This window comes from Vigna umbellata, chromosome 4, assembly GCF_029865625.1.
Source record: "Vigna umbellata cultivar VRB3 chromosome 4, Vumbellata_1.0, whole genome shotgun sequence".
Taxonomy (NCBI): Eukaryota; Viridiplantae; Streptophyta; class Magnoliopsida; order Fabales; family Fabaceae; genus Vigna; species Vigna umbellata.
Genome location: NC_142168.1, coordinates 44,262,080 through 44,286,852, shown reverse-complemented (window position 1 = coordinate 44,286,852; position 24,773 = coordinate 44,262,080). Strand labels below are relative to the sequence as shown.

At 40.6% G+C, this 24,773-nt stretch overlaps 4 protein-coding genes, 1 non-coding gene and 1 pseudogene across 5 annotated transcripts; 4 read left to right on the top strand and 2 right to left on the bottom strand.

Annotated features, from left to right (window-relative positions):
• The first annotated feature begins 260 nt into the window (after nucleotides 1–260).
• LOC148200339 (pentatricopeptide repeat-containing protein At5g47360 pseudogene) lies at nucleotides 261–833 on the top strand (annotated as a pseudogene).
• A 4,753-nt stretch (nucleotides 834–5,586) lies between these two features.
• Nucleotides 5,587–6,127, top strand: LOC148200338 (uncharacterized). The gene is made up of 2 exons (XM_088112448.1): nucleotides 5,587–5,778; nucleotides 5,855–6,127. The coding sequence occupies exons 1-2, from the start codon at nucleotides 5,587–5,589 to the stop codon at nucleotides 6,125–6,127; spliced, it is 465 nt and encodes a 154-aa protein (XP_087968574.1).
• A 1,306-nt stretch (nucleotides 6,128–7,433) lies between these two features.
• On the bottom strand, nucleotides 7,434–10,829 carry LOC148200337 (uncharacterized). Its single transcript, XM_088112905.1, has 4 exons — nucleotides 8,827–10,829; nucleotides 8,524–8,747; nucleotides 8,195–8,452; nucleotides 7,434–8,114 (listed from the first exon to the last, which is right to left on the bottom strand). The coding sequence occupies exons 1-4, from the start codon at nucleotides 10,705–10,707 to the stop codon at nucleotides 7,544–7,546; spliced, it is 2,934 nt and encodes a 977-aa protein (XP_087969031.1). The 5' UTR covers nucleotides 10,708–10,829; the 3' UTR covers nucleotides 7,434–7,543.
• A 6,981-nt stretch (nucleotides 10,830–17,810) lies between these two features.
• Nucleotides 17,811–19,310, top strand: LOC148200335 (uncharacterized). The gene has a single exon (XM_088112904.1). The coding sequence runs from the start codon at nucleotides 17,811–17,813 to the stop codon at nucleotides 19,308–19,310; it is 1,500 nt and encodes a 499-aa protein (XP_087969030.1).
• LOC148200336 (small nucleolar RNA R71) lies at nucleotides 18,385–18,487 on the bottom strand. The gene has a single exon (XR_015786450.1). It is a non-coding gene; the product is annotated as a small nucleolar RNA R71 (small nucleolar RNA).
• Nucleotides 19,311–19,382: 72 nt separating the features above from the next.
• LOC148200334 (uncharacterized) lies at nucleotides 19,383–20,234 on the top strand. Its single transcript, XM_088112903.1, has one exon. The coding sequence runs from the start codon at nucleotides 19,383–19,385 to the stop codon at nucleotides 20,232–20,234; it is 852 nt and encodes a 283-aa protein (XP_087969029.1).
• The last annotated feature ends 4,539 nt before the right edge of the window (nucleotides 20,235–24,773 follow it).

The following is a 24,773-nucleotide window of genomic DNA, read 5'->3' as shown; positions in this document are numbered from 1 at the left end:
CATTTCTCATACAGTTCATATCTTAAAATTTCATATCAATCATCAATTCATATACTTTATAGTATTCATATTAACAATTCATACTCTACAATAATTATCCATATTCACATGCATACATATCAACCATCATCATACATAATCACTCAGCATATATCTCATACATTCAGTCAATAATGGACGTTCATACAACACATAAGTATCAATTAAATTAAATAAGCTTCCCTTACCCGGATTTGTGACTGAAACGTAGAGGTCAGTGGATGAAAGCATTGGATATTCTGGATAGAATGAAAGCTTCGGGGTGCCATGCAAATCATGTTATTGTTTTTACTTTGGTTGATAGCCTTTGTGTTGAGGGTCGTGTAAGAGAAGCTTACAAGTTGATTGATAAGTTTGTGGTGGAACATGGTGTTTCTTATGGTGATTGTTGCAGTTCACTTGTGATTTCATTGATAAGGATTAAAAAGCTGGACGAAGCAATGAAGCTCTTCATGGAAATGCTTTCTGGTGATGCCAGACCTGATACTTTGGCATCTAGCCTTGTGCTAAAGGAGCTCTGTATGAAGGACCGGGTATTGGATGGATTCTACTTGCTTGAAGCAATTGAGAACAAGGGATGTTTGTCTGCCATTGACTCTGATATTTATTCTATTCTTTTATTTGGCCTTTGTCAAAGAAGCCACCTGACCGAGGCCACAAAGCTGGCCAAGATAATGCTTAAAAAATCAGTTCCGCTGCAATCTCCATACAAAGAGGGTGCAATCGATGTCCTAATAGAATCTGGAGAAAAAGATCTTGTGAATCATTTGACTGGCATTCGTAAGGGACTTTGATGATAAAAGGTCGTATGAAGGAGGTCACGTCCATTGTTCTCTGCTGCCTCTGGTCATATCATAAGTTTGCATTGTATAACAGCAACAGTAAGAATTGGTTTCTGTGATGTAGTCTGCTGGTACTTTGTTCATTTCTTCCCCTTGTAGGAGACAGTGTATTCTTGAGAAACAATATGCTTGTCTTTATCTGTGAATGCTAAACCCATTCTCCTGTAGATTCCTTTTAATATCGATAAGTTGGCAAGCCCATTTTCCTCATACAAAATGCTCTTTTAATCCAATTCGCATCACACACCGCACCATAGTCACTGAATTCGTTCATCCATCCATCCTTATTTTCGTTGCATTCGTCACTCTGTTTGATCAGTCCAACACTTGTTCTCTGCATGGAAGGCTTGGCCTCTCATCTTACACAAAGAGGGAGTCATCAGTAATTGAGTTTAAGGGGTTTTGCAAGCAAACTAAATGAACTTAATAATTGAATTGCAAATTTTAACTGGTGATCATAGATTTAACCGATTTAAAATAAAGTAATTACTAAGATTCGGTAACAATAAGATAGTGGGAAAAGTGAGAAGTGAACTATTGGAATAATAAAATTGAGATAAGCTGGCTAATTAGACTAGAACCGCTGACCCCATTAGCGTTCTAAGTCAACACAAAGACAAGACAATTAACTAGTAATTCGAATTTAAAGATGATGAATATAGCCAGCGAAACATTTTGTTGAAGTGAAGGCCATCATAAAATTTTTGGTTTATATTTTGCAAACTCAGTTATGAATTCTAATTATTTATTGCACACCCTTTGCATTTTCAGTTAATCATAACATGGCTCGCCTGAACACCATTCGAATTTGATAATTGTTCTATATGGCTTATAATGTTGCTGCCTACTGATCACTATACAGCAAACTCATTAATATAGAGGAAGACATCGAGTGGATAAAGGAACAATGCTAGTAAAGTATCTAAAAAATGAATTAATTGCTTAGTAAATTAACCTGCTACTAAACGAATCAAATTTATTGGCAAGTGATTGTTACTGCTCTTTCATTTTATCCAATTCTAAATTTATTTTTTGCTCGTGATTGTTAAGATTCAGAATCCCTACAGATTTAATTGTTAACCATTCTTGTAAGGACCGCACGTTCTTTTATTTTAGAAAAGAAAATGTGGTGGGGGTGGGCCTCATGTGGGTGGCTGCACGTTCAGCAAAAGTGGAAGTACCACTGTTTTGGCTTTGTTCAGTAGCAGATGTGAGTGGTGGGTCTCTCTACCTGGAAGTGCTTCAGCCACCAAGGGAGACACCATCATTACCTTCGTAGTGGGCTTGGCACTGAGGAGTGGAAGGGACGGCTGAGGATCGTCCAAGCTGGCACCAACAGTGGAGTGCAGAGTCTTCTTTCCTTTTAAGAGAAGAACCCATTGGATTCAAGGGGTGCTGGTTCTGAAATTCTGGAGGAGTGGAATTCTTGCTGCCATATCTGTGAGAGGGTGAAGTGGGGAGCTGCTGAAGTGCAAGGAGGCCTTGGATTGCAAGTCTTGGAGGAGATTGATTCAAGAGGGGTGTTCGGTGCTGCATCTGGAGGAGTGTAAGGCTTGCTGCAAATCTGGGAGAGGTGAAGTGGAGAACTTTTGGAGTTGCAAGGAGATCAAGACACTGCATTTCTAGATCAAAGGAAGTCTTCAAGGGGAGCTAGATCTTTTGTTTGATTGTAAGGGGAGCTAGATCTTTTGTTTGATTGTAAGGGGAGTTAGATCTTTTGTTTGATTGTTGAAATATACTGTATTTGATGCAAATCTGGGAAGAAGGGGATGAAGAATGGGGTTTCTGGGTTTTCTGGAAAATCTGGTGCGATTCTGCAGAATTCTGCAGAACGCGCGTACGTTCAATTTTGGTCAGTAAAAATGGGGCGTTCGTCCAATTTGCTCGACCAATTAGTGGTCGGCAAAAATACCATGAGCGTTCGGTTTTGTGTTCTAAGGTAACGAGCGTTCACGTTCGTCCTTAGGCAAAGTAAGTAATATACTAGACGTTCGTCCAAACAGTATCCAATGAATTAGTAATGTTAGGCGTTCGTCCTTAGTTTAGCATTCTCATAAAGCAATCTGTAGCGTTCGGTCTAGGTAGATTAATGATTATGAGCGCTCGTTCCCAATTTGGTATTTTAGGTTTCAATCTTGAATGTTCGTTCTTATATTGATATTCAGGGGTTTCAATTCTGAGCGTTCGGCCTTCGACAAGTATTCTTAGGTTTGAATCATGAGCGTGCGGTATTCATCTAAAATTCTTAGGTTTGGATCTTAACGGTCGGTTTTGATGTATTAGTGATTGTAGTGTTCGATTTTAATTCGGTAGTCTCCAATGGTGATCTAGAGCGTTCGTCTGGGTGTATAATTGAATTTGAGCGTTCGTTGTTAAATTGGTACACTTAGGTTTCAATCTTGAGCGTTCGAACAATCGGTCTTCGTGTATTAGTAATTGTAGCGTTCGGCCTTCATCTGATATTCATAAGATTGAATCTTGAACGTTCGGTTTTGATGTATTAGTCTGCGTTCGGTTTTAAATTTATATTCGTAAACTTGGATGTTGAACGTTTGGTTGTAAATTGATATTCTTTAATTTGATATTGAACGTTCGAAATTGTAGTATTCGGATTAAATTAGTATTCTCAGGATTTGATTTAGTACCGAACGGTCAGAATGGATTTAGTACCGTTCGGTCAGGTGTTGATTTAATATTGTTCTGTTAAATGGATTTCGACCTTAGCGTTCGGCCTCAGAGTGTTTCGTCTCATAGCAATCGTTAATAGGGAGTGATCGGTCTGGATGATGCATATTTCAGGAAACGACCGTTCGTAAATAGTGCTCGGAAAATAGTGCTTAAGCTTAGCGTTCGTTCGAATAGTGTTCGGTCATAAAGTATTCGGTCTAATAACGTTTGATGTTTTAGTGTCGAGCCTATGAGTTTGATCTTAACGTTCGTCCAGGCAGTATTCGATTTAAGTGAAGTGTTCGGTTATAGCGTTCAGCCGAATGGTGTTCAATCCAGTGTGGTGCTCGGTTTTTAGTGTTCGGCATGATGTGGTAGGATCCGATAACGTCCATCCAAATAGCGTTTGGCCTGGTGTTTGGAAAATAGCGTTCGTTCAGTAGCGTTCGTCTAGCAGTGTTCGGTGAATAATGCTCATCCAAATAGTATTCTACAAATAGTGTTGAGTCTAAGTGAATTTTCTCTTGAATTGAATCATGTGTACAAATGTTCGGAATATATACTGGGATGTGATGTATGTGAAAATATGTGAATGTATGAAATATGATAAATTACGGTGATGATATGATTGTAAATGTAAATGATGTATGTGAGTATGAAGTGGACATCTCAGGGAGAGATGACTATAAGTGGTTATGTGGTGTTGTGGTTGTTCTGTATAACTGTAGTGAACTTAGGATCGGTCTGTCTATCCCTACACTCAAAGCATTGTTCATGCTCACATAGAGAAGAACAGTGTCAGTGGTGAGAGTAGAGGGAGGTCCTCGTCTATAGCCTTTAATGGCAGATATAGGCAGGTTGGGGATTTACCTTGCTAGTGTTGGAGAGTGCCAGCAGAACTATGCAAGTGTAAAGACGACTGTTAGTTCGACAGTTATACAAATCCGGATGAGTTGTGTGTTGTGGATTTACCTTGCATAGTGTTGGAGAGTGCCAGCAGAACTATGCAAGTGTAAAGAGGAGTCGTGTGTCGTGGATTTACCTTGCATAGTGTTGGGGAGTGCCAGCAGAACTGTGCAAGCGTAAAGATGTGTGAGTTGTGGTTTAACGAGCATGTTTTAATTGTTCCTTTATATGTATCTATGTATGATGACATGAATCAACTATGATATATGTATAACATGCTTTTTATATCTAGCTCACCCTTGCATTGTTTGTGTTGTGTGCCGTTTGGGTATGTTTCGTTGGCGATGATCATCCACTTGGATGGGAGCAGATGTTGTCGAGGAGATTCCCTTGGAGCAAGAGCTAGAGGATACCGAGGTTGCGGCTTAGACTGTTAGGAATTTTCCTATTCGAACACTTGTAGTGTTCAATAATCTAAACTGTTATGTTTAAATTTTCACTCCTTTTATTTGGATGACTGTAATTTCGCACTTAAATTACACGTCATATTCTGACTGTTCTCTATATTTGAATGTTGACGTCTTTATTATATAATATTGGTTATTATATAATCGGGATGTTACAATTCTCCTAAGTTTTTGTCTTTTGCTGTGAATTATAAATCTTAGGTTTAATCATTCACTTAGTCCCTATTTTCGCATGGAATCTCAATTTCGTCCCTTTCTTTCTGAAAATATCAATTGGGTCCCAATTTTATGAAAATTGCAACAAATCGATCCTTTCCGTTAAATACTGTCAAACGGCGTTACGGTGTGTTTGACGTGGCACGCTGCGTTGGACGTGTTATGTGACGTGGTTGAACAGAGCAGGAGCAGTGGGGCACGTGGATATTGAATATCAAATAAGTAAAAAGAAAAGAATTGTTTTATAAGTAAAAAGCACGTGGATATCGAATTAGGGATTCTTCTCTCTCAGTGCTTCTAGGGTTGGGTTCGTCCAAGATCGAATTAGGGATTCTTCTCTCTCAGTACTTCTAGGGTTGGGTTCGTGCAGATCGAATTAGGGGTTGATGTTTCGTGCAGATCAAATTCTTCTGAGTAGTTCTACGGTTTAATCGAAGTTGCGGTTGAAGATGCATCCCTGCTCGTCTTCGTCATGCAGCGGGTGGCGGAAGCAAGATAGTAATGTGGTCTGTGGTGGTGCTCGAGGAGTTAAGAACAGCAATGGTAGTCCGTTGTGCTATTGTGGGATGAAATGTGTTATGAGAACTGCAAGAACAGTCAAGAACAGAGGCAAGCAATTTTGGGGCTGCCCTAAGTTCAAGGTAAGGTTTTTTGTTGGGTTTTTCGTTCATCTTATATTCAGTTCCAGGGTGCCCTGATTGGTGTTTTGTTGTACAGAATGGTGGTGAAGATGGTGGTTGCAATTATTTCACATGGTGTGCAGATCATGGGGTTATTGAAACGGAAACCAGTGCAAAGTGTGAAGGCAAGTGTGAGTGTTTGCTGAACAGAGAAGCAATGGAAGGTGGATGGAAGATTATAAGTGATTTGGACTGCTCTGTGAAGAAATTGGGAAATAGGCTTAATGTACTGTTAGGGATTGTCTGTGTTCTTGTTGTGGTGAACATTATTGTACTTACAATAGTGTTTTTTCGTTCACCATCACCATGATTTCATTGTAGTTATGATGGAATGTACTTAGAATGCAATGAACCAAAGTTATTTTGACTATAAAAGTTTGTATTGTTTGTAATTTTTGGTCATATATGTGACGCTCGTTCTTATGATGGAATGTACTTCATGTTGATTTTGCATGTTTTCTCAGTTAGCGAGCGTCCGTTCGCCTTTAATTTGGGTTGAATCTTAAAGCGTTCGGTGTGTGTGGTAGTGTTTGTGAGCGTTCGGTTTTGGCGTTTTGTTATAGTAGTGATTGTAACGTTCGGCAGACTGGAGTAACCTGAAGGCGTTCGTTCCTTATATGTGATGTTCATTTTGCATGTTTTCTCAGTTAGCGAGCGTCCGTTCGGTTTTAATTTGGGTTGAATGTTAAAGCGTTCGGTCTGTGTGGTAGTGTTTCTGAGCGTTCGGTTTTGGCGTTTTGTTATACTAGTGATTGTAACGTTCGCCAGACTGGAGTAACCTGAAGGCGTTCGTTCCTTATATGTCATGTTCATTTTGCATGTTTTCTGAGTTAGCGAGCGTCCGTTCGGTTTTAATTTGGGTTGAATGTTAAAGCGTTCGGTCTGTGTGGTAGTGTTTCTGAGCGTTCGGTTTTGGCGTTGTGTTATACTAGTGATTGTAACGTTCGCCAGACTGGAGTAACCTGAAGGCGTTCGTTCCTTATATGTCATGTTCATTTTGCATGTTTTCTGAGTTAGCGAGCGTCCGTTCGGTTTTAATTTGGGTTGAATGTTAAAGCGTTCGGTCTGTGTGGTAGTGTTTCTGAGCGTTCGGTTTTGGCGTTGTGTTATACTAGTGATTGTAACGTTCGCCAGACTGGAGTAACCTGAAGGCGTTCGTTCCTTATATGTGATGTTCATTTTGCATGTTTTCTGAGTTAGCGAGCGTCCGTTCGGTTTGAATTTGGGTTCAATGTTAAAGCGTTCGGTATGTGTGGTAGTGTTTCTGAGCGTTCGGTTTTGGCGTTTTGTTATACTAGTGATTGTAACGTTCGCCAGACTGGAGTAACTTGAAGGCGTTCCTTCCTTATATGTGATGTTCATTTTGCATGTTTTCTCAGTTAGCGAGCGTCCGTATCTAGCGTTCGGTTTTAATTTGGGTTGAATCTTAAAGCGTTCGTTCTGTGTTGTTATTTCTGAGTCATGCCCACAGCAAAACAGTTCTTTAATTAAGCTGAAGTAGTACATCAATGCACACCAAAACAGTTCTTTAATATCAACATAACATCAATGCACACAACAGATAAATGGAACCAAATGAACCAAAACAGTTCTTTAATTAAGCTGAAGTTCCTACATAAAAGTGCTGTCATACAGACCAGAAATATCAACATGAAGTTCCATCAGTTAATATCAACTGCAGTACCAGAAATATTACAAATTTGCATCAGTTAATTCCTACTGTCTACTACGGTTGATTCCCAGAGTGATATGCTGATGTAGTGGGCTGATGTGCTGATGTACACAATATTTCAGATTGTTGAGTGGATGGAGTTGCTTGGGTTGCTGATGTACTGGGCACAGTTCCTGGTTGGGTTGCAGATGGGCAACGAGTTCTGTTATGGCCATGTTCTCTACATATGCCACATCTCTTTTGCAAGCCAGATTTGGTCATTCTTGATTCATCCTTCCTCATTTCCCATTGCTCTAGCCTTCGTTTTCTCTTTGGTCGTCCAGGCATTACTCTTTTGTGTGGTGGAGACACATCAGGATATGGAGTAATGTTCCACATGTTGGCTCCATTTAAGGGATATATGATTGTTGAATATGTCTCCTCATATTTGGACTTCATGTAGCAAGACTCAATAAATTGTTGTCCATCAATGTTGAGGAACTTCATTGCAGCCAATGAATGACAACACGGGATTCCAGTCATCATCCAAGTTCTGCATGTGCATGAGGACTCATCTAGGTTGACTACAAACTTATCTCCATTGTTAGACATGTGACGAACTTCGAATAGCTTGTTGCCTGACCAACTGTGTAGAAGAAGACAACAATAATTATTAGGCACAGTAGTAAATTAATATATAACATAGAAGTGATTACTGAAATTTACCTTGGAATCCAATTTTGAGTTAAATGACATTCCTTTCTAAATCTGGATAGAATCTTGGGACAGATGGATCCAGTAAATGATGATAGGCTTGACCTGTTCTTTGCCCATCTTTGCATGAGGTAAAGTCGTATCGTCTCCAACATCGTAATGATGGGTTTACTCCTGGCAGAAACGAGGACACTGTTGAAGCCCTCACTCATATTGTTTACTAAGGTGTCAGATTTAGCTCTTTCAGTGAACCTTGATCTTGACCAATACCTACAACAAATAATACAATTATTATTAACATTATATGAATAAGGAATTATGTTATACTTTTGAACACTAACCTTGGAGGGATGGCAATCAAATGCTTATAAGCATCTTCGTTTACTGCTCTTATGTTTCTCATTTCCATCTCCCATGTTTGTGGATGTGTGGCTGTAGCTGCCCTCCACATTAAACGCTTGAGGTTTTTACCAGGGTATTTCTTCCTGAAGTTGGCATACATATGCCTCACACAAAACCTTTGATCAACTCCAGGAAGCAATTCATCTATTGCGTGAAGTAGACCCTGCAAACAATATACAAGTAATGAATACAGGCAACAAATACTTAACAACCTCAAATTAAAATGTACAAATGAATATTACCTTCTGCTGGTCTGATATAAAGGTAAATGTGGAACAAAATTCAGCCCCTCCAAGGTCATCTACCAACAGTTCCAGGAACCACTTCCATGACTCCTTGTTCTCAACTTCAACAACACAGTATGCAATTGGCAACATCTGCTCATTCCCATCTCGGCCCACAGCTGTTAACAACTCACCACCGTACTTACCTTTCAAAAATGCTCCATCTAAACCAATAATTGGCCTGCATGACATAAAACTGTCTTTGCAAGCCTTTAAACATACATAGAATCTCTTGAAAATGACTTTACCCCCCACATCCTCAACCTTTAGTTTCACTGTTGACCCAGGATTTTTGGCCACCAACTCATGCGCATAATCATATAACCTTTTATACTGTTCTTTGAAAGAGCCATCAATTTGCTCTGTTGCTATGTTTTTGGCCCTATAGGCCATACACCTAGAAATACCAATGTTCCATTTCCTTTGAAGTTTTTCCCTTATATCCACACCCTTAACTGTAGGATTATCTCTAATAGTTTTGTGTATCTTTTTGCTCAAGCACTTGGCATCAATTAATTTAAGGTTGAACTCCCTGCTACAGGTATGGTTGTCCACCATTGTTCTCAACTGCCATGTTTTCACTGCCTTCATATAACCAAAATATAACTTCCAAGGGCATTCACCTTTTGCACCCACACACTTCAACCTGATTCTTTCTTTATCATTCTTAACAAAGTGTATATTTCTTCCATTATCCAACGCATAATCTTTTATAGCCTCCATAATGTCTTGCTTTTCAGCAAAATATATCCCAACTTCCCATTTAAAGTCAACCATACTTTTTGGCAACACAAATGTTGGAAAACTCCCATAACCCTCTACACTAGAACATGGTCCACTAGAGTCACTTTCTGCTCCACTAATTAATTGTTCAGATTCCCACTCATCATCTGACAAACCTCTATCACAACCAACATTTGACATACTTTCTGCTCCACTTTCTGCTCCACTAATTAATGGTCCACTAGAGTCATTTGACATACTTTGGACTTCGACTTCCACAGTTCCCTCCAACTCTGCATGTATATCATCATCTATATCACAACCAACATTGATATCAACAAGCCCCTCCAACCACTCATTATTTCCATCACCACTACCATTCTCAAAAGAGGAATTCCAACTTCGAATTTCCACATCTGCTTCAACTTCATGCTGTTCTACACCTTCATGTTCACCATCACCATCAACCTCTTCCTCCATAACAGCCTCAACTTGCACTTCTTCACCATCCCCACCAATTTCCTGAACTTGTTCATCTACAACAACCTCTTCCTCCATAACAGCCTCAACTTCAACTTGTTCACCCATCTCTTCCAACACACAACCAACTTGTTCAACTCCAACAACCTCTTCCTCCATAACAGCCTCAACTTCCACTTCTTCACCATCACCACCAACTTCCTCAACTTGTTGAAGTCCATCAACCTCTTCCTCCATTACAGCCTCAACTTCCACTTCTTCACCCCTGTCTTCAACTTCTCCTTCATCATTACCAACATGTTCCAGCATATGTATGACTTCGGGTTCAGAAACAGGGTGTATCAAAAACACATGGACCTCACCATTCAGCCTAGCTAAATTAACCATATGCATGGCACCAGTGTCATCACACAGACGCTCTAACTTATCATCCAAAATTGAACCCCCTCCTACAGAGTACCACATATCTTTAAGCCCATCGTATCCCAAAGACTTCACTACACTAACAATCACGAAATAACTCCAAACATCTGGGTCAAACATAAACCTAGATGTCTCCCCCCCTTCATACTTAAGCTTCCCATCGTTAACTAATTTCCCTCCATGGTGAAAGACAACCTCAATATCCTCGTCCATGATGCAAAACACTATATATAAGTATTTGTACACCTATAATATAATCAATTCACGACAAAACATGTATTAAAACCGTAACCAAAACACACTCACACACACAGAAAATTATCACTTTAAACATGGGGGGCATGGGGGGACCACAACATTGCAATAAAAAATGGAACACAATCCGACCAACGGGACCACAACATTGCTATAAAAAATGGAACACAATCCGACCAACGGGACCACAACATTGCAATCAAAAATAAAACACAATACATAGACGGGGACCACCACCCAACATCGCAACATAAAGGTTTCTAACAAAACCAAACTTTTACTGACCTGGCCACTCCTGATTGCAACTGAAGAAGGTCCCACAACTCCGATGAGGACGACGACAACTGCACACTCTCTGAAGGTCAACCTCGATTCAACCCTAAATACCCAAATTGATACCCCAATTTTCTGAAATGAAACCAACTTTGGACGAACCCAACCCTAGAAGCACTGAGAGAGAAGAATCCCTAATTCGATATCCACGTGCTTTTTACTTATAAAACAATTCTTTTCTTTTTACTTATTTGATATTCAATATCCACGTGCCCCACTGCTCCTGCTCTGTTCAACCACGTCACATAACACGTCCAACGCAGCGTGCCACGTCAAACACACCGTAACGCCGTTTGACAGTATTTAACGGAAAGGATCGATTTGTTGCAATTTTCATAAAATTGGGACCCAATTGATATTTTCAGAAAGAAAGGGACGAAATTGAGATTCCATGCGAAAATAGGGACTAAGTGAATGATTAAACCTAAATCTTATAACTGAATGACTAAATAAATAGCCAATAAGAAGGATAGAGGAGAGGAGTACCATCTTTTGCAACCGAACTTTTTTGCTATTTGTTTGAAGAAAGAGCAGGGACTAAAGGTGTTGGTTTTGTTCCTTGTGTGGTTGTGGTAGAGACTTGTGCAGTTCCTTGTATCAGGTGGGATAAATCATTATTAAGAAGGAGCAATATGGTGATATTTCTCAACCCAGAATAGTTCTTTGGTGTAATTAAGCTGCGAATTTAGAACGGAAAAGTGGCCAGAGAATTTCAATCAGAAAATGAAAAGGAGCCTGAGGCCGAGGCTAACACGTTCATAATTGGAAGATTTTATCTGCTAATACATTGTAAAAGAGAGAAAGGAAAGATGTTTCTGTAATGGGTTACTATGAATAATATCACTCTTTTTCACTTTTAACTTCATTACATTTGGGTATTGCTATTGGAGAAATAAATCTAAGATAGATGAAGGGCCTGAAAATCTCGGCACTCATTTTCTTAGTCATTTTTAGTTTCTTCTCTGGTGCTGCCGCCCAATTTGAACGAGTGCTTCCTGCATTTCCAAGTAAAAACACTTGTGCTTTTCATATTAGGATCTATCTAATTTCAGTTTTTGGTATGAGTTCTGGACGGATTGCTTAGAATGCAATATACATATGCATTACAGACCACTTGGTATGTTACTGACTTAAGCGTCGGAGTGCCTTTGACAGGTGCACGACCGCCCGGCTTGGAGAGCGAGGACGGAGAGGACGAATACTACAACCAGGACTTGAAGACGAGAGCCCGTTCGGCCCTTCCCAACGCATCCAGCTCTCAACCAAGAGCTCGTCAAAAGGCGTCCGTTCGTCACCAAGCGTCCGTCCGATCCGTAGCATGAGATATCATTCGTCCGCCAGTCTTTACCGTTCATGAGTGTTTTAATAGGGTCCCACCAGATCCGACTGATGAGTCAATATTTTCTCAATTTCACTTAGCTTATTGTACCGAATTTAATCAGGGAATTGTGCTTAAATGTCTAGTATTTTCCCATTTTTCTTAATTGTGCTTAATTTGACCAAAAATTCTTATTTTAATTAATTTGAATTATTTGAGCTAATTATTTTCATCATTGATTGCAGGAAAAATTTTGGAAATACAATTTCGGACATTTGGAGGTTAAATGAGGTGTAACTACCACCCCACTTGCATTTCATTTTTTCATTTGGGCTTGGAGAAGCTTCTTTTGTTTTCTTTTAAGATGAAGAAGGGGGTGCTGGAAGAAAGAAAGCAACACAAAAGTTGGTCCAGCAGCAGCAACACGGCCCAAGGTTGACACGTTTTGAAGTTGCAGCACACGGCCCACAAGAAAGAAGCAACAACACGCGGAGAATGGGAAGCACAGGGGGTGTGTCCAACACGGGAGTCCAACTTGGCACGTACAGCACTCACGGTCCCATTTGGAAGTGCACGTCCAGCAAATTAAAGGGCTGATTGGTTTTAATTGAAGAAGTGAAGCAGCTTGGAGGGGTGACGTCCATCAAAAGCACGCGTCCAGGAGCTTCCTCTCGGTGCAGCACACGTCCACGTACACGGCCCACATCTTCATTTTTCCAGCAGCAGTTCACGGTCCAGGTAGCACCCAGCAACCTCGGTCCAGCAGAGAGAAGACTTCATGCATCCAGCAGGCTGGGAAGGGAAGCTCACGGCATGGGAGGAAGTGACACGTCCACGCACAAGGGAGCCCACGGACGAGATGATTAGGAAGCTCTCGGTTGGTCCAGCAGAAGGGCGTCCAACAAAAGAAGTGGTCCAGCAAGGGGCAACCACGTTAGTACCGGGGGTGGCATCCAGCATTTTCCAACAACACGGGCCACACTTCCAAGCACGAGCAAGCAAGAAGTGTTGACACGGAGAGCAGAAGTGGCAAAAAGAAGAAGCACAACAGCGTCCAGAAATCCAGCGTCCAAGCAGCTCACGGTCTTGCATGGGAGAAGAGAGCCCAATGATGATTAGAAGTGAAGGTATTGAACGTCCAGTAGGTTGGATGGCTGGAGGAGGAACATGTGTGCTTAAAAAGTAAAGGCTCTAGCCGCCACAGTAGAAAAGAGAGGGAGAACCACCGAGAGAAAGGAGAGCACGCAGCAGCTGAAACGGAGGGGAGAGAATGACTTGGCTATTTTGGAAAGAGCCACCTTAGAGAGCAGATTTTATTTTATTATATTGAGATTGGAATGATTAGGATTGGTTTTTATTTTTTTTCGTTAAATGCAAGGTGCTGTTACGGTTGAGGAAGAGAGCGTGATTGACTTTGGAGAAGAAAGCATGAGTAGAAGTGGTGCCACGGTAGATTAGAATAGAATAAAAAGAAGTGGAATATGTAGGTGTACGTGTAAGGTAAGGTGATGATGGAATGGTTTAATTTCTTTTCTTTATTTTGCTGGAAGAAGTGCTTCATTATTGGAGAGCTGCCACCGAGGAGGAGACTAAAATGTTGATTCATTGGGAGAAGAGCATATGCCGTGCTTGATTTTGGGAGAGTATTTTTAAATTGCTTTTAGGTAGGAATAGCTCATTAGTTTTGCTAGAAAGAATAGTAGTACGGTGACAGGGAGTAGTCACGTCACAATTTGCAATGAAGAGCACATCTCATTTTATTACATCTTGGACAGGGGATTGCTAGGAGAGCACATTACCTTTTATTCACTTTGGAGCTCCACATGTTTTAATTTATCATGCAACTTGAGCATTTAATTTTACTTCCAAGTTACATTGCGCATTTAATGTTTTAGCTTAATGATACATTTGAATAGCATTAGAAGCGTTTCTTTATTTTCTGCTGCATTTTACTGTTCAATCTCGGTTTGCTTTTACTGATATTTCTATTGTTGCGTTTAGACTTTAAGTTCATTTGGTGCATTTCAATTAGGTTGCTGTTACGTTTTCTGCGCGTTTACTTTTTCAGAGTTTTATTTTCAAATCCTGATGAATTCTGCATTCTCTGGTTTTACTATCTTTTACCGTTCGACCTTACTGTTATGTTTAATTTTATGTTTAGTTTAGTTCAATTGCATTCAAAAACACTTTCAACCCCCCCCCCCCACTACGTGTTGATCTGAGACTGAACCCAAATTGGTCCTTGAGAGACGACCTAGGAGTCACTTCCTAGTACTATATTGCATTCTTTTATGCACAACTTTTGTGGGAGGTGCGACCCTCTCAACACCGGCCGAAACATTTGGCGCCCACCGTGGGGCCGAGTGGGTATTCCCCATTGTAGACACAAGGAACCAATGAGCAACGAGGGGCACCTCAAAAGCACGTCAACTTCCACCGTTCACCCCTTTGCACTCGGCTACATCAACCCAACAACTCAGTCTCCCGGCCGTTCGGCCTCAACTCTCGGCCGTCCGGCCTCAACCAAATTTGGTATCCGCCATCCGGCCATTTGGCCTCCAAGGTACATGTTCGACCTCTACCATTCGGCCATTCGGCCTTAGGTACTTAGCCAAATTTGGCATTCAACATTCGACCGTCCGGCCTCAACCTCTTGGTCGTTCGTCCAAAGTTACTCGGTCGTCCGACATCAACCATCCGACCATTTGGCCTCCAAGGTACGTGTTCGACCTCTACCATTCGGCCGTTCGGCCTTAGGTACTTAGCCAAATTTGGCATTCAACATTTGACCGTCCGGCCTCAACCTCTTGGTCGTTCGTCCAAAGTTACTCGGTCGTTCGACATCAACCATCCAGCCATTTGGCCTCCAAGGTACGTGCTCGACCTCTACCATTCGGTCGTTCGGCCTTAGGTACTTAGCCAAATTTGGCATTCAACATTCGACCGTCCGGCCTCAACCTCTTGGTCGTTCGTCCAAAGTTAATCGGTCGTCCAACATCAAACCGTCCGGCCTCAACCTCTTGGTCGTTCGTCCAAAGTTACTCGATCGTCCGACATCAACCATCAGGCCATTTGGCCTCTGATAGGTGTAAACTTTACTTGTTTTTGTTGCTTAAATTGTTGTGTGTACTATAGGATACCTGATCCTCCAACGGTCGACCGATAACCCGGGCGACCTGACGACAGATGTCGTAATGTCGTATGATCGCACATTGTCAATCGACCACTTGGTGCTCGACAACCAAACAGTAATGTCGCGACATGTATCGTTCATACGACAAGTCGCCTATCCATGTCGACGACACACATGACGATCGACATACAGCGTGCGATATTGTAGCATGCGGTTTAGCGGTTACAGATAAGCGGTTACACATGTTACCTAACCAACGCCGTGAGACACGGAAATAATTGACTCAGTATCAATACACAACCTAGCAGTTACAACTTCTACATAGCCCACTTCGGTAACTGTCCGAATTTTCAGGTAACAATTTATTCTACTGTTTTAAATATACGAAAGACAGGAGAAAAAAGGTACGTTTTTCCCCCGAGAAAAGATTAAGAAAGATTTTTCTTGAACTAATTCATCAGATTCCTTTCTGACTCGAGCATCGGAGTACCTTTGCAGGTACCCAGCCCATCTTTACTCAGAGAAGCAGAGAAGACAGAGAGAAATAGCACAGTGATAGCAGTACAAAGAAGAAGCAGTCCAGAGTTGTTAAGTCCAAATCTTGGTCTCCACATCCCTACTGAAACATTGTGCTTTTGAGTAAATTTTAGTGTTAATTCTCATGAAAAATATATAATTGTTGATATAAGTATAATTTTGACTATTTAAATATTTTTGATGTTTTTGTTGTTTATTTTGATGAAAAATAAGGATTGGATACCATCAAAGACTTGGACCACACTCATGGGCGCAGTTTTACCGAGAGTTTCACGCCCGGGCGTGAGAAGAAAGGGCGCCGGGCGCGAATTTACCGAGAGGTGCCCGGGCGCGACTTAGAGGGATGCGCGGACGCTCATCGAAGATTAAGCGGACGCTCGTCACATAGCGAGCGCGACGCTCGTCCAGGGCGCTCGTCGGATTCTCGTCCAGAAAATAGGACGCTCGTCCAGCAGAGGATGCAGAGGACGCTCGTCCAGAAGAGGGCGCTCGTCCACGATCGTCAAGCAAAACGCTCGCCCAGCTGGTAGAGGACATTCGTCCAGCGCTGCAGAGGACGCTCGTCCAGCTGTCGCCAAGAAAGGACGCTCGTCCAGCTCGCAGAAGTGGCCGCTCGTCCATCTCGCAGAAGTGGCCGCTCGTCCAGAATGCTCGCAAAAGTGGACGCTCGTCCAGAAAGTGGCCGCTCGTCCGGACGCTCGTTCAGAATTGGGACGCTCGTCCAGAAAATTGGACGCTCGTCCAGAAAATGGCCCGTGACTCAATTATTGAACCCTTCTCTTTAAAAGCTGATTCAAAGGAGTTGCAGAGTCAGATCTGGACGGAGAGGAGACCACGGGAGACGTTGCAGCAACTGCTCCAAGTGCTTCCATGGTGGAAAACCACCAATTTCCACCATCCAATCCATCATTTCTCTCTTCTATGATGTATATGTGTAGCTAAAACTCCATTTCACTGGGGTTGAGAGTAAATTTCTGAACTTCTATGTAATTTTTCTATTAATGCATGAACTTAAATGAATTATGTGTTCTATCCTTATTATTCATGCTTTTGATGGGAATCTGAGCTATTTGAACGGTTAAATCATTGGGAAATGTATGAGACCGCGGACCTAGGATAGAACTGCTAAAGGATTTCGAGTCCTAGACATAGGAGGGAATTTTTAGTCATCTGTGACATTGTGTTTAAGGCAAATCTGATAACTGAATTAGCTAAGGGATTAGTAATTTAGTTTGAGTGATTATGAACTGTCATCTGAGGGATCAGGGACTGCATGCGCCTAGAATGTCGATGCTTAATTTTGAGGAATTGTGTTAGTAGAAGATTACCGGAGTGATGAACTTGAATTTCAACCCCAATGAACTTTAATTCATCTGTTTTTAGCACTTTAATTTCATCTGTATGCAAATCTTAATTGTGTTGTAAAATTAATCGCTAAATTAGTAAACTTTAATCAATCTGTGAATCAAAACAAATCTCTTGGGAAACAATATTCCGGACTTATCGGTTTATTACTTGTATGATTCGGTACGCTTGCCGAGCTCTCAACAAGTTTTTGGCGCCGTTGCCGAGGATTTGTTTTTGTTTTCGTTGGTTGTTTGTTGTTTATCTGGTTTAGTTGATTTTAGCTATCTGTTGTGTAAGTGTGTATTGTGATTATATTTGAATTCTTGTGCATAATTCTTATCATCTGTAGACATTGTGTATTTTTGGATTGTTTCTTTTTGGTTTGTGTTTTGTATGAGAAGTAGAGAACAGGTTGAAAATCTACTTTTTGATTCGGAAATTGAAAGAACTGCTCGAAGAAACAACAGCAGAAGAAGGAGACAAAGTAGAGAATCCAGAGAAGCCTCTGCTATTTCTGAAGAAATTCTGGACTCATCATCTGGTCAAAGAAAAGAAGAAATGGAAGATAATCGCACTGGAGAAGGTTCTGGGCAAGGAAGACGTACTCTTGCAGATTATAACACTTTCTCAGGACCTCTGCACTTCAACAGTATTGCAAGACCAGTGGTGAATGCTGCCAACATGGAGATGAAGCCAGCTCTTATTCATCTGGTGCAGAACAATCAGTTTCATGGATTATCTCACGAGAATCCATACACTCACTTGGCTACTTTCATGGAGATCTATAATACAGTGAGGATTCATCAGGTTCCAGATGAAGCAATCCGACTCAGCTTATTTCCATTCTCATTGGCTGGTAATGCAAAAATGTGGCTGAATTCCTTTCTAGAGAATAGTCTGACAGTCTGGGATGATGTAGTTGCAAAATATTTGAATAAGTTCTTCCCTCAGTCCAAAGTCAATAAGGGAAAGCAGGAGATCTCTTCTTTCCAACAAGATGCTGATGAAACTCTAGGTCAAGCATGGGATAGATTCAAAGGCCTACTGAGAAAAACCCCTACTCATGGATTTGATGAGCCTACAATGTTAAATCTGTTTCTTGGAGGGCTGAAATCTCAAACAAAGTTAATGTTAGATGCATCAGCTGGAGGTAATATCAGATGGAAGACACCTGAAGAAGCACATGATCTGATTGAAAATATGGCTGCAAATGATAATGAAGTTCAGAGTGAAAGAGCTCAATTTCAACAAAAAGGTGTTCTTCAACTTCAAACTCAAGATGCTTTACTAGCTCAGAACAAGATTATGACTCAACAACTTGAGACATTAATGAAGAAGTTATCTCAGCTACCTAAAGAACTGCAAAATGTTTCTCAATTTCAACATCAGATGGTTCAGAGTTATCAATTGTGCGGAGGAAATCATAATAATGGTCAATGTGCAGTGCAAATCATGTCTCATGAAGAAGTACACTATATGGGAAATCAAGGTCTTCAGACGAATTATGATCAACGTCAAAGTTTTAATCAAGGATGGAGACCTCATCCGAGTATGGGACAAGCTGTTCCTTTCAATAGACCACCTCCACAGAACTTTCAGCAACAACCTTCTCTGACAGAAAGAACTTCAAAACTGGAAGAAACTCTTCAGCAGTTTATGCAGGTATCAATTTCCAACCATAAAAGTACAGAAGCCTCACTTAGGAATTTGGAGATTCAGGTGGGTCAATTAGCTAAGAAGTTGGAAGAAAAACCAGAGAAGGACTTTGGGGCAAACACTGAAGTAAATCCAAAGGCAGACTGCAATGTTATTACTACAAGATCAGGAAGAATTCTGGAAGAAAGAGGGATTGAGAAAAAAGTGAGTGAAGAAAAAGATGAGATGAGTAAATAGGGAGATGAAGAAAAAGAGAGAGAGGGAGAGAAAAAGAAAGAACATGTGTACGAGAAACCTCTTCCATATCCAATGGTTGTCTCTAGAAAGGATAAGGAAAGACAGTTCCAGAGTTTCATTGATATTTTCAAGAAATTGGAAATCAAGATGCCTTTCTCAGAAGCACTGAAACAAATACCTGCTTATTCAAGATTCATGAAAGATTTGCTCACTAAGAAGAAGAAGAAGTATATTAAGGAAGAAACTATAGAAGTACAGGGCCAATGCAGTGCTATCATTCAGAAGTTGCTTCCTCCAAAGTTTAAAGATCCAGGTAGTTTTACAATTCCATGCACCATTGGTGAACTGGCTATTGGGAATGCGTTAATTGATCTTGGAGCCAGTATCAATCTTATGCCTCTGTCAATGTTTAAGAAGATTGGAGAATTAGAGTTGAAGCCCACACGCATGACTCTACAATTAGCAGACAGATCGATCAAATATCCGCAGGGAGTAGTAGAAGATGTTCTGGTAAAGGTAGATAAATTCTTATTTCCGGTGGATTTTGTTGTCATGGAAATGAAAGAAGATACAGAAATTCCTCTGATTCTGGGAAGGCCATTCATGAAGACTGCTCGAGTGTTGATCGATGTTGATGAGGGAAAGCTCAAAGTGAGAGTTGAGGATGAAGAAGTAAATTTCAATGTCTTTGAAGCAATGTCTCACCCAAATGATGAAGATACATGCTTTCAAATTGATGAACTTGAAGAAGTCTGCATGATTGCACAGAAGACGAAGCATATATCCTCACCTCTTAATCTGGATGTTTTAAAGGAGATTCCATCTGAGGAAGAAGAGAAAAGAGAACAGAAGTTGCACTTGAAGTTGCTACCTTCACTTCTGAATGATGTCAAACCCTTGGATCAACCACAGAGTGCTTCTTAGTGTCAAGCTAAAGACGTTAAACAAGCGCTTACTGGGAGGCAACCCAGCTTTCTAACTCTATCTATTTATGTTTTCAATTCTTTTGGTTGTGTGGATTGAATTATGTTTCTGCAATGATTTGATTGTGAATTGTGTGTTTGAAGTTTGAATTTGAATTTGGAATTCTGTCCAAGATAACTGGCATGATTGTGAGATTGTTATTGCAGAATCTGAGTTTTAGAACTTGTGTTATGATTATATATGATTTGTTCTTGAATCTGATTGATTGTGACCCAGAAGTTGAATATCTGAGTGTACTGAGAAAGCTTTGAGAGCAAGTGAGAAGTTGTTATTGCTATGAATTTGGTTTTTGCATAATTCTTATTAACACAGATACATTCTGGTTTAGAAATGAGAAAGGCAGTTTTGTTTGATGAAATTAGCTACTTGGCCAGATGACTACCCATATGTGAATATTAATCCTTTGTTATCCTGTTTGAGCTTTATATATATTTTTGTGTACCCTCAGCATATTACAGAACAATCTACCTTATCCAACACTCTAGAAGAAGAGAACAAGAAACATAATTGTCAAGAGATAGGTAGAAATTAAGTTTGGGGGAAATCATATTCAGTTGAATCTTAAACTGAAAAAAAAAAGAAGTTATTGTATCATGTAAATATGAAAAAGTATCAAAGTTAGAGAAAAATTCAGAAAATGTGTTATGTGATGAATGAAGAGGTAGTTGATGAATAAAGTTTCAATGTTGCTATGTTCTTGTTCTCCTCTTCTTTAGTGTTGTTTTGTTTCCCTGTAAAACCATGTTTCTTCTAGCCAAGCCAAGTTATAACCTGAGAAAGTCCTTTTAATTTAAATCAGAATGTGTGAATTGTGTATGAGATGACTTGCAAAAGTTGATGAAGTAGTTTATGACACTCTGAGCGTGAATTAAATTGTAAACACTTGCAGGTTGAGATAAACACAGATTGAGCATTGTGGTTTTATTCTTTTTCTGGTTGTCTTATCATTTTGGATTCAAGAACTTGTCAATATAGGAGTTATAACATTTGATCTGAATATTTGGAGGTGTAGGTACAATCTTTACTCTTGTGACAGATATTATGTGATGGAATATTAACTGCTTTGCTGGGTTCGTTTTTCTATTGTTTTTGTTTATTTTCATGAGGACATGAAAATATATAAGCTTGGGGGAGTTTGATAGGTGTAAACTTTACTTGTTTTTGTTGCTTAAATTGTTGTGCTTTTGAGTAAATTTTAGTGTTAATTCTCATGAAAAATATATAATTGTTGATATAAGTATAATTTTGACTGTTTAAATGTTTTTGATGTTTTTGTTGTTTATTTTGATGAAAAATAAGGATTGGATACCATCAAAGACTTGGACCACACTCATGGGCGCAGTTTTACCGAGAGTTTCACGCCCGGGAGTGAGAAAAAAGGGCGCCGGGCGCGAGATAAAATAGGCGCCGGGCGCGACTTAGAGGGATGCGCGGACGCTCGTCGAAGATTAAGCGGACGCTCGTCACATAGCGAGCGCGACGCTCGTCCAGGGCGCTCTTCCGGATTCTCGTCCAGAAAATAGGACGCTCGTCCAGCAGAGGAAGCAGAGGACGCTCGTCCATAAGAGGGCGCTCGTCCACGATCGTCAAGCAAAACGCTCGCCCAGCTGGCAGAGGACGTTCGTCCAGCGCTGCAGAGGACGCTCGTCCAGCTGTCGCCAAGAAAGGATGCTCGTCCAGCTCGCAGAAGTGGTCGCTCGTCCATACCGCTCGCACAGAATTGGGACGCTCGTCCAGAAAATGGCCCGTGACTCAATTATTGAACCCTTCTCTTTAAAAGCTGATTCAGAGGAGTTGCAGAGTCAGATCTGGACGGAGAGGAGACCACGGGAGACGCTGCAGCAGCTGCTCCAAGTGCTTCCATGGTGGAAAACCACCAATTTCCACCATCCAATCCATCATTTCTCTCTTCTATGATGTATATGTGTAGCTAAAACTCCATTTCACTGGGGTTGAGAGTAAGTTTCTGAACTTCTATGTAATTTTTCTATTAATGCATGAACTTGTTTGAATTATGTGTTCTATCCTTATTATTCATGCTTTTGATGGGAATCTGAGCTATTTGAACGGTTAAATCATTGGGAAATGTATGAGACCGCGGACCTAGGATAGAACTGCTAAAGGATTTCGAGTCCTAGACATAGGAGGGAATTTTTAGTCATTTGTGACATTGTGTTTAAGGCAAATCTGATAACTGAATTAGCTAAGGGATTAGTAATTTAGTTTGAGTGATTATGAACTGTCATCTGAGGGATCAGGGACTGCATGCGCCTAGAATGTCGATGCTTAATTTTGAGGAATTGTGTTAGTAGAAGATTACCAGAGTGATGAACTTGAATTTCAACCCCAGTGAACTTTAATTTATCTGTTTTTACCACTTTAATTTCATCTGTATGCAAATCTTAATTGTGTTGTAAAATTAATCGCTAAATTAGTAAACTTTAATCAATCTGTGAATCAAAACAAATCTCTTGGGAAACGATATTCCGGATTTACCGGTTTATTACTTGTACGATTCGGTACGCTTGCCGAGGTCTCAACAGCCTCCAAGGTACGTGTTCGACCTCTACCATTCGGCCGTTTGGCCTCACGAGTTCAACCGTTCGGTCTCCCGGGCCCCACATACCTTCGTCCATTTGACGCCCCATTAATTTGGCCATTCAGCCTTTCACGCATTCATTTCGGCCATTCGGCCTCACATGCCTTCGGCAATTCTGCCTCCCATGCATTTGGTTCGGCCGTTCGGCCTTGCAGGTGTCTGGTCGCTCGACCTCTACTGTTTGGCCTTCTGTGGCCTCAACATTTAGGTATTCGGCCATTCGGCCTCACAAGAACTCGACCGTTCGGCCACACAGGTACTCGGCCTTCAGGCCTCAATCGTCCGTCCTTCAAGGCGTCAAGAGTTCAGGCATTCAACAATTCGGCCGTACAGATTTCGTCTACTAGGATGTTCTTCAAGAACTTATGGGCCACACACGGTCATTAACGTATGCTAGGAAGTTCTCCTGGGCTACGGATGGTTATTCTCAGAAGCGCTCTCTAGGAACAATCCTTCTCATTCGAGCATCTTCAACTGACCGGTCTACCTTACAGGGTATAATCATCTACTTTCTTTAAACTTCAAATTCGATTATGTCTTCTTCCTAATACAGAATACGAGAAGATGAAAGCAGTGAGATATATAAACATTATGTCGAGCTATGTCAGGTATGTGCTTTAAACATGAGAAATATAAATGATAACAGTTGAAAAACTGTTATTTTCATGCTTAAAATTGAAACTAAAAGCAACCTTTAGACTTAGAAACTAGCTTGAAATCATACTTTATCCATATTTTCATAAATAAGAGAGCTGGACAGGTTTATGCTTGATTTCAGTGTTTTTGTGCAGGTTTTAAGGTGAATTTAGTGAAAGAAGTGAAGAATGAGAGAGATGGAATCAGAAAAGGAATCAAAGAGTGCAAAAGGAGAAGCCGAAGGCACCGCTCAGCGGCACTTTACCGCTGAGCGGCACTCAGAAGGTCACGGGAGGTCCGCTGAGGGGCAAAATGGCCGCTGAGGGGAAGAAAAGAGACGCGCACTCACCGCTGAGCGGTACTTTACCGCTGAGCGGCACACTTATGGGCTTGGGCTTAGATTTTTTGTAATTTTAGAATAGTATATAAGCTTTAGGACGTCCTAGGGTTTGTATCTTTGGCAGAAACGAGGCAAACACTCTCTCTTCCACCCCTTTGAAGGAGGATCTTGGATGCTCAGGCTACCTCTTCACCTTTTTAGGGTTTATTCTTTCATACTTTCATTATTGTTCATCTAGGTTCACCATGAATATGGTGAACTAAACTCTGTATGTTTGTTGGGGAATCAATGTAATCTCTTGAAGCTCTCATATATGGAATTTATGCTTGCATCTTAATCTAAGATTTATGCTTTCTTTCATCATTAGTTAGGGTTTTTCCTCTTTGCTTAATGCTTGCATTGTTTAACTCATTCGATGCATGATTATTGGTTTTGTCGATACGGGAACGTACGGGGAAGTCTAGATCCGGGGAATTTCTCCCAATATGATATTGGTTGTCGTTAAGCTCCTGCACTTATGAACTGATCATTATGAATGCTAGGAATTGTATGAACTCGTGATTGGGGAGAAGCCTTCTAGAAAGGTACTTTAGAGAGTGGCATTAACAATGATGATTTGAATGTTGAATTCCTAAAATATATGAGAGTGGATAAGATGAAATTGACCCCCAACAACATATTCATTAATATATTCCATTGAAAGTGTGTGTCTTTTGTTTTAGCCATTGATCAAAACTTCATAAATTTGTCCATCAAGTTTTTGGCGCCGTTGCCGGGGACTCGTGGTTTAACTGGTTAATTTGTGTGATTATTGATTATCTTTGACTTTAATTTTGAATTTCTGTTTTTATTTTTCTGTTTTTATTTTATTTTATCTTATTTGATTAGATTAGATTTGATTTTA

Coding starts and splice junctions, on each gene's coding strand:
- LOC148200334 (XM_088112903.1), top strand. CDS start 19,383: ATGGTTGTCTCTAGAAAGGATAAGGAAAGACAGTTCCAGAGTTTCATT.
- LOC148200337 (XM_088112905.1), bottom strand. CDS start 10,707: ATGGACGAGGATATTGAGGTTGTCTTTCACCATGGAGGGAAATTAGTT. Junction 8,748..8,826: donor TTATATCAGACCAGCAGAAG/GTAATATTCATT, acceptor TATTGTTTGCAG/GGTCTACTTCACGCAATAGA. Junction 8,453..8,523: donor TTGATTGCCATCCCTCCAAG/GTTAGTGTTCAA, acceptor TATTTGTTGTAG/GTATTGGTCAAGATCAAGGT.
- LOC148200335 (XM_088112904.1), top strand. CDS start 17,811: ATGAGAAGTAGAGAACAGGTTGAAAATCTACTTTTTGATTCGGAAATT.
- LOC148200338 (XM_088112448.1), top strand. CDS start 5,587: ATGCATCCCTGCTCGTCTTCGTCATGCAGCGGGTGGCGGAAGCAAGAT. Junction 5,779..5,854: donor GGGGCTGCCCTAAGTTCAAG/GTAAGGTTTTTT, acceptor TTTGTTGTACAG/AATGGTGGTGAAGATGGTGG.